The sequence below is a fragment of the Myotis davidii genome, unplaced genomic scaffold (genome assembly GCF_000327345.1).
Source record: "Myotis davidii unplaced genomic scaffold, ASM32734v1 scaffold370, whole genome shotgun sequence".
In the NCBI taxonomy this organism is placed as follows: Eukaryota; Metazoa; Chordata; class Mammalia; order Chiroptera; family Vespertilionidae; genus Myotis; species Myotis davidii.
In genome coordinates, this window is record NW_006288615.1 from 2087857 (window position 1) to 2097388 (window position 9532).

The following is a 9532-nucleotide window of genomic DNA, read 5'->3' on the forward strand; positions in this document are numbered from 1 at the left end:
CATCACTGGAGCAAGCAAGCCTCCTGCTCGCTTCAGCTGCATGGCTGCCAGCCGCCATCTTGGTTGGGTTAATTTGCATATCACACTGATTAGCCAATGGGAGGCGTAGTGAAGGTATGGTCAATTACCATGTTTGTCTATTATTAGATAGGATTATGTTCCATACATGAATATATATATTCATGTATGGCACATAATAAGCATGTGTTAACTGTTAGCTCTCATTATTATTATTCTCAGTGTTCCTTGAGATACAAATTAAACTCTGTCTTAAATTCTTTTTATAATTAAGTCAGTATAAATAAATTAGGATTAATGTGAGGGTAAAGAAAATGAAATCTAAAATTAAACTTGCTTAAACATTTAAGGCTTGGTAAATATAAGGCTATGGGTTATATATTTGTCTTTATATGTTGGGCTCTTGAAAAGTTACAGTAAAATGGAATGTTTAAAAAGCACTATTATATACAATGTGACTTTCCACAGTGTCTGTTTTTATTTTTATTTTTTTCAGTGAGAAGCAGAGGCAGAGATAGAATCCAGTCTCTGAATAACAGAGTCCCAAGGAAAAGAAGCAAACCAAAAGGTAAAATTTTTAAAGATGGATACATTTTCAATTACAAAACATCTAAATTCTCCTGCTATATTCTTTGCTTTAAGTAACAAACCTATTTCCCTAATCACTTTATGTAATTATACTAACTGTTGAGGAATATACCAGATTTAGTCAATTCCAAAATTCATCAGGGATTGAAAGATAACACTGCAAACAAGTAACTTGGTAATGAATCCACAAACAGAATCCAGGGCCCAGGGGTCATGGCAGGGCCACGTCTGCTAAATTGCTAATGTTCTGACTGGAAATACAGCTGGGGTGTTTTTCTAAAACACTACTATTTGCACTGCAATTTTATAAACAAGAGACATTTATGTTATTTTTCCCCCCTAGGGATAAAAGCAGTCAACAACAGGCCTTTGAAAAGAAGCAGAAAAAGAGGTAAAAAGAAGTGATTAATATACTTTTAGTAATTAAGCATCTACATTTTACATGCCCAGGTTGCAAGCTCAATCCTCAGCGGTGAACATGCAGGAGGCAGCCTATCAATATCAATGATTCTCTTTCATCAGTGATGTTCCTCTCTCTCCCTCTCCCTTCTTCTGAGTGACCAATAAATTTCTTAATTGGCTGATACAGCCAGTAACAAATGTCAGGGTAGTCATCAACCTTGGCAATTTCAACAATACAACAGGTTGCTCATAACACCCACTTTATTGATGTTGATCAGTTGACCTGTGAGAGAGCACAAGCCTCCTTGGGCCTAGGTAGGGCTCCCTTCACTGCACTGATAACTTTTAAGGAGAAAAATATGAAGTGTGTGACTAACATGCTGTTTAGTTGACCCTTCTCTTGATCACATAGAGACCCATCAGTTGCCCACCAAGGGGGGCCCTTACTGGTAATACAAGACTTGTGTCCTAATTTCTAACATTCCTTTTATTATGTAATTTCTGCTTGTCATTTCTTCTTTTTGCCTCAATTTCCTCCTCTGTAAATGGGTAAGTGGCAGATGAACTCAACTGAGTGGTCCCCTAGGCCCTCTCCAGCTCTAAAAGAACTGACTCTGAAAGGACCAGGGACAACCTACCCTCCCCATCCCAGACAGAAGCCCTCGTGTATATCTTTCATGGATCCCCCTTAATGTTGGCCAGAAGGACAGGAGTAGGTGCTGCTGCTACTAAAGTTCATTTTAAGACTTTCAGCCTGATTGATGTGGCTCAGTGGTTGAGCATCAACCTATAAACCAGAGGTCATGGTTCCATTCCTCGGCAGGGTACATGCCCAGGTTGCGAGCTCAGTCCTCAGTGGTGAACATGCAGGAGGCAACCTATCAATATCAATGATTCTCTTTCATCAGTGATGTTCCTCTTTCTCCCTCTCCCTTCTTCTCTGAAATCAATACAAATATATATTTTTAAAAGACTTTCAACCCCTACTTCAGCAGAATCAGAGCCAGTGCCCCACCCCAAGGAGGTACAGAGGCCCTCTTCCTGGGCAATCTGCAGTTTCTTCTAGGAGAACCCTGCCCTGATTCACAGAGTGAAATCCATACAGAAAGTTCACATGAAGGAGAAGTAAAACAAGGCAGAGAGCAAGGAGGGAAGGCAGACACTGTTCCTGTTAAGTTCCCCACTGTCATCCTGTTCTCTGTTCCCCCAGTGGGGCCTCAGATGGGGAGACAACTAAAAGTTGAGGGGTTTTTTTCCATCCACATAATTCAAAGCAATAATATGGCTAGAAATCTTCCTTAAAAACAGGAGAAAAATCATTGTGCAGTAGGTAGTTGTGGCCAACAAGCTTGGGAATTCAGGTCCTTCACATGAGGCTATTATGCAGGATTTCAGAGAACAGAAATGGAGGATGACATTATCATTGTGTGTCTAACCTGCCATAAAAGAAAAATGTTGTTCATGGGGAAACTCCCTCCACTACGTTTTGATTTATAAAAGAAGGCTCTCAAGATGGGTGAGAAGAAAGAGGGCACAGTTAGAAGAAAATGAAATGAAAGTAATAATAATAATAATGCTTCCTTGCAGGTCCAAGAATTCCCAGAGATAAACATATGAACTTTAAACGCTCTATACTTCCCGTGACCTGTGGTCCAGCAAAGGGGGAATTATATAAAGAGAAAATGAAACAAGGTAAGTTTTCTGGTCTTCTACGCTTTTCAACTGGAAACTATCCATGTGGATATTATATTGTTCAGGGGCTAGACACCTGTGTCAGGGTCTCCGAGACCATCCCAACACTTGGTGATTTACTAAGAGGATTCACAGGCCTCAGCATATAGTCTAACTCATTGCTATGATTTATTAAGTTGACACAAAGCAAAATCAGCAAAGGCAAAAGCACATGGGACAAAGTCCAAAGGCAATAGGTGCCAATTTCCAAAGGTCCTCTCCCAGTGGAGTCATACAGGACACATTTAATTCTCCAGCAGCAACTCATAACAACACATGTGAGATGTTATCTATCAGGGAAGCTGCCCTGGCCTAGGAGTCACAGGGTTTTTACCAGGAGTTAGCCACATAGGTACACTTTACCTCACATCTGCCAACATTCCAGACTTCCAGAAGGAAAGAAAGTGTTCAGCACATGCCCCATGGGAACGGTGGGACCCCTCCCAAAATCCAGGCTTTCAGATGTCAGCCAAGGATCAGCCTTGGAAGCAGACATTTCTAAAGGTAGTTGTCTCAGGTTTGCTCTCTTAGGTCTTTTCTGTACAGCATCTCAAATAGACTGGAGGAAAGATGACATTTCCTCACTTTTAAAATTCATAAACATTAGCCTACCAGGCCATCTTTCCTTTCCCCCAAGGAAAAGTCCCTATAATGCCCATCCAGCACCCAGCCCAAGAACAAGTGCTTCAATATCAGGGTAGAAATGTACACATTTGAGAAATACAACAACAACTTCACAGTCCCATTCCCTGCAACACCTGTACCACCTTTTTTTTAATATATTTTATATATTTTTCACAGAGCAGAAGGGAGAGGGATAGAGAGTTAGAAACATCAATGAGAGAGAAACATCGATCAGCTGCCTCCTGCACACCTCCTACTGGGGATGTGCCCGCAACCAAGGTACATGCCCTTGGCCGGAATCGAACCTGGGACCTTTCAGTCGGCAGGCCAATGCTCTACCCACCGAGCCAAACCAGTTAGGGCACCTGTACCACCTTATGCTAGCCAGGAGCACAGGTTTTAGAATCAGGGTACCTGGCTTTGAGTTTCAGCTATATCAAGAGTGTCTGTTGCAACTGGACCAAGCCATTCTTCTCTCTCATCCTAAACTCCTCCTCTACAAAATGGGAATAGTAATAAAACTTGCTTCACCATATTATTATGAGGGGAAAAATGGAATAACAGATATAAAATAACTTGAAAATTATAATTGTTAAAGTACAGCACAAATGTTTGGCAGCCAGGATTGATCCCCCCTCCCAAAATAGAGTTCTTTAGACATCAACAAGTATAAATGTGTGCCCTATGACTATATTGCATATGAGTAATTTAACTTTTACTACCACATAACATTTCCATAATTACTTTCCACATAAAATAGCCATGAATCCAAAATATGAGAAATAATTGCTGCCATTAACTGGATTATCAACATTGCACAAGACTAGACAGATGTGGCTGTGGTGACAGCTGCCACTTGGCCACCTACATGCCCTCATCTACCCTCTCTGAAATTCAGCCTGGCTCTATTCTGAGTCTCAGAGAAGGGATGGGAAAGAATCCTCGTCTTTGTTTTTAAGAGTCATACTTTTTTCTCTCTCTCTTGAATATAATTAAATACTTTTTAAAAGAAAATGTTAGTAATAATTATTGCCCTTCTCATTGCACAGTAAAGGAAAGTGTGCACACATGGCAGGGAGTCCCTTCTACCACCACCCTTCAGGTTGTTGTGGGGCCCCTAAGAGGGAACTCAGCTCTTCTGGGTTGTTGATTCTAAGCCCAAAATGGGTGGTAGGAGGCCAAGTTCTAGGGTTTTCACAGTCAGGGACACTCCCTGCAACAAAGGGAGCTCAGCGTGTCTTGTCCGGTCTCACAGGAATCTCAGCAAAGTGTATAAAGACAAATGATGGGAAGCAGCTCACCCTCAAGGAATTTGAAATTGAAGGAAACCACGAAAGGTCCAAGAATTGGAAGCTGAGTGTGCGCTGCGGTGGATATCCCCTGAAATACCTGATTAAGGTATCCTAATGACAAAGGGCTTCCATTAAGGATGGAGTGTCATAGTTCACAAACTCCAAGCTTTATCGATGTTCAGAAAACCATCATGACTTCCTTTGAGCAGGTCACAATGCATGCTATTACTAACTAACATTCCACTCCGGTATTATCTTGACCACTTTATCACAGTGTAATTCTAAGTGCATGAACTCTTCTCCCTTTGAAGGTAGACAGTAATTGTGGCCTTGACTCTGTCACTAGTAGTTGCCACTGTGTAATATGGTCACAGGAAAGTAATTTAAATTGGGGAATGGGGGGCAGAGGAGGCCATCTTAGGCTTTGGGGACCAATAAAGTAGCATAGTAATGTATCTGGGAGGCACTGGAAATACCAAGCTCAAAACAGTAGAAAAAGTACAGAAGTACAAAGAGGACACAAAGACTCCTCACAGCATTAATCTCATTTCTCTTTCAGAAAGGATTTCTACCAGACCCACCGAGAACAAGAAAGGTAATTATCGCATGAATTTCTGCCTATATCTCACCTATAATATTGTTGATTTTCCATTTCTCTGGCCTTATTCTATGGCTCCTAACTTCATTAATTCTAGTAAAATTTTATTTATAATATGGGGATTTTTGCACTTGCTGCTTTCAAACATTACAGTGTCTGAGACCAGAACTTCTTCAAGCATTAAAACATAAGAGATAGAGGTGAGACTAATCCTTTAAAATAGATAATGAGACAGAGCTGACCTTATATGATTGTTTCAACTTCATTGTCTAGCATGGAAGAATAACTCATGGGATAGGGTGGGGTTCTAGGACACCCAGAGATGCAGGAGTTATATGGCCACCTCTTTGGTCATTATGCCTTGGGTCCACTGGGTGGTTTCTCTATGGCCTCTCTGCCCCAGCTAAAGGTAAGAGCTGAGGTAGTCATTCCCCCAGGCTGAAAGGAGGCCCAGTCATTTCACAGATACCCAAGGACGATGCAAGCCCTTGGGATTCAGGAGACAGTAGAGAGGTACTCACCTTCAAGAAAAGATGCAGAACTGGGACTTTGTACCCATTTTATCCTTAGCGCTGTGTCCCAGGAGAGCTGCAGAGGCCGTGGAGTCTACAGAAACATTTCTTTGGCACCCCGGACTATGGGCCCTGTGGTCACTGGGGGCTGTGGGTGATGAGTCCTCAGTCTGAGTCTCTCATTTAAGCTCCAATTCCATCTGTGAAAACCAGGGCCAGCCTCCCTCCTTACATGGCTTCACAAAAGCCACCTTGGGTATAAGATCCACAGAATGGAATTTGCATTGGGCCAAACCATCACTGACACATAATTTAATGTTTTTTATTCTCCAATTAGATATATAGACTCACAAAAGCAGATGTAAAGCAAAGGGAAGGCATGAATCCTTTGCATAAAAAGTATGCTCAAATGTGTGGTTAATGAAAACTCGTATTCAATATTGTCACTCGATCTTTCTCTGTTTTCTATAGATAGTACCAGATTCTCACAGTGATAACATTATGGACCCATATGTAAGTATTGCCACCTGTAACCCCAGAGTAATCTAGGCCTTTTCAATACATTATCTTTGTCATGCTGTCTTTCCCTGAAGCATGCTCACACTCAGTTAGAACATGTCGCTGTGTGTGATGAGTAAAGAACAGCAAATGCATCACCCATACCAGGTAAATGGTTCTGGAGTTGGGTGTCTCAATGTGAAAGCATCCTTTCCATTTGTTTGGTGGAAACCTTCCTATTTTCCCATTAGTATGGGAGGCAGAGCTCTACACCACTGGGGTCTCTAGAGATGGGTCTTGAAGTAGAAATGGGCAGGGCTAGCTTGCCGATTAGGGGTAGGGAGCAAATTCGAGAGGATATCAGAATTTTAAAGAAAGCAGAAGGAAAGAGAGGAAAATATCAAACATCCAATCCATGGTTCAGCCAGTGATAAGATGGTTTCACACATCAGACAGAAGGAACAGGCCTCACCAGGTTGATGATTCAAGGTATACATCCTGTCATGAGTCTTGCAGAGAAATGTACTCAGAGCAATGTGTACATCCTGTCATGAGTCCTACAGAGAAATGTACTGAGTGTTCCCCAATTGTGTAACATGGGGAAATAACTAATGGGGTGGGCAGGGGTCCTAGGACACTCAGATAGGCAGGTGGTGTCACCTCTCAGGTCATTATGCCTTGGATCAAACTGGGTAGTTTGTCCATGGCCTCTCTGCTCCAGGCTGGAGGTAAAAACTGAGGCAGTCATTGTTCCAGATGGGAAGGACATCAATTCATTCTAACGATACCTACAGTTCAGAAGCCTTGACCCAAAAGCCTAACAATAGGCGGTCAGCATCCATGAGTCTCATTTGTTATGACAAAAAGGATAAACAATTACATGGCCCCATGCCAGAGTCAGCAAGGCCCATGTGGGATGTGCCCAAGGATGTCCCTAATGAGGCATTATACAAGATTTCCTATTGAAAGGGAGAACATGGGCAAGAGACACATTGCAGCTTAGAATTTCCTTATACATGTATGTAAGTTTTGTATCTCTTCTTATATTAAACTTATAAATGAAGAGAATGTACAAACTGGGGTATAGTCCAATTCACCCAAGCTCATTGGACCCAGAGATGATATTCTGACTGTTATGATTTGTAACTTTAGTAGCAGACCTTTTTTTTCTTTCCTGATAAGATGGTATTATGATTAGGGCCTCTACATTCTTGTAGCAGTGGAACTCACAGAAGCACTGAGAATGAGATGAGATATTTAAAAATTTGGACTTGCAACACTGTTGATAGATTGGATATCTAGGTGTGGAGAAAAGCAGAATCCATCTTCAATTCTGGGCTCCTGGGTGAATTATGGGTTCCTTGGTGAGATGGAAGCTAAAAGAGGAGCAGATTACAGACAGGAAGACAAGGAATATAGTTGGGGACAGGGTGGATTTTAGACTTGATGAAAGACTTCTAACTGGAGATAATGGAAAGTAGAGTGTGGAGGTTTAGGGTCTCAGAAGGGGAACAGGGACACAGGTTTTAAAGTCTAAGGATAAGTAAGGTAAGCATGGTCATGGGAGCGGTGAAGGAGTGGGGGACGTAGGACAGAGCACCAAGGAATTCCAACATTCTAAGTGAGGACCCTTCAAGAAGAGGCAGAGTTTTATGGGAGTAAATCCAAGGGAGTAGAGAATCAGAGAACAAAGCATAGTGTTTCTAGAAGGAAGAAGTGGAATGGCACTTCCTGTCACCTCCCCACTTCCTCACCACCCGCCAGCATCTCAACCGCCCATCACTGAGTGAGCCAGTCCTCAAGTCTGTGCATTATTTTGTACCTACGTTATCACAGGACAATGTGAATTCCTCCTTCTAACCCATTGTGTAGACAAGATATTTTCATCTAAGTGTAGAGCTGTTACCAACACATTGGGTGAGACATTCCCCCACCACAGAGTTCTCCTCAAACAGTTATCTATCTGCTCAGGTGGAGCCAAAAACTTCTGGACATTTCTCCATCACAGACACATGACCCTCATACATAGAAATTTAATATGTAGAGATTCACATGTTGTTGCCACATAGATTATCATCCACACACAAAATAAAGAAAAACATGATTTTTCTCACAGCCCAATGGATTCATTCCTTGGCCAGTTCTTACTTTGTCTATAATTTCTACCATCTTCACTGTGTTTTTTTCATTCCACAATACTTAGATGCAAACACTGTCAAATTATTGACTTCACTCAATGAAGGACCTGCATATTAAAATTGTGGAAGACCCAGCATCATTCAGTTTTGTGGGTTCTTCCATCTTCCTTATATAGAACAAAGCACCAGATCATCCATGAACCCAGTGGTTGTCATTGCCATACTCTCTGGACATTCAGAAATGGCACCTCCACACCTTTCATGCCAAGCTGAGTTGGGACATCTTCCCTAGCCTCCCAGAGCTAAAGAGCTCAGTCTAGCCTGGCATTTACCTGGTCATCTATGCCTAGGGTCTCTCCAACCCGGAGGTACTGTCACAGGCCCGAAGTCCCTCCAGGCACAGAATCCATCATCCAGTAATACCTTCCCAGGCTCTTAAACTCATGGGGAATGTATGGTTGAGAAAATGAGGTGCAGTGATATCTCAGGAGTTTATTCCATCATATTAAATTCTCAGTAAACCACTCTTTGATGAGTCAGTTTTGATGAGACAATATAGACAACCAGATAAGACACTGTATTTCTGAACCATATTTTTCCAACAGAATAATAAATATCTCAGATTATCTTTAATTCACCCTTTTTGTTGCTAGCCGAATCTCTGTCTCCATAGGGAAAACTTTCCTGACCTAATACAGCCGCTTCCTCCTGAACGTCACTGCAGACCAAAATGTCTTCTAAAAATCTCTACTCAGATATCTTTACAGACACAGCTCCTAGGGCAATGTAGACTAAGGAGAAAATAAAATTTAAAAAATGGGACTACATCAAAATAAAAAGCTTCTGTACAGCAAAAAAAAAAAATCAACAAAACAACAAGAAAGCCATCTGCATGGGAGAACATATTTGCCCATGATATGTGAGATAAGGGTTTAATCTCCAAAATTTACAGAGAATTCATACAACTTAACAAAAGGAAAATGAACAATCCAATCAATGAGTGGGCAAAGGACCTAGATAGACACTGTTCGAAAGAGGACATACAGAAGGCCAAGAGACATATGCAAACATGCTCAAAGTCACTAATCATCGGAGAGATGCAAATCAAAACAACAATGAGATACACACACA

General features: G+C 41.6%; 1 protein-coding gene across 5 annotated transcripts in view; it reads left to right on the plus strand.

Annotated features, from left to right (window-relative positions):
* Positions 1 to 9532, plus strand: part of LOC102753211 (nuclear body protein SP140-like protein) — a 65168-nt gene that overhangs the window by 50365 nt on the left and 5271 nt on the right. For all 5 annotated transcript variants that reach the window (XM_015561853.1, XM_015561854.1, XM_015561855.1 and 2 more), the window contains 6 exons: positions 515 to 586; positions 950 to 997; positions 2596 to 2700; positions 4619 to 4761; positions 5215 to 5250; positions 6237 to 6278. In XM_015561853.1, the coding sequence (XP_015417339.1) occupies positions 515 to 586; positions 950 to 997; positions 2596 to 2700; positions 4619 to 4761; positions 5215 to 5250; positions 6237 to 6278 (446 nt within the window). The remainder of the gene's footprint in view (positions 1 to 514; positions 587 to 949; positions 998 to 2595; positions 2701 to 4618; positions 4762 to 5214; positions 5251 to 6236; positions 6279 to 9532) is intronic.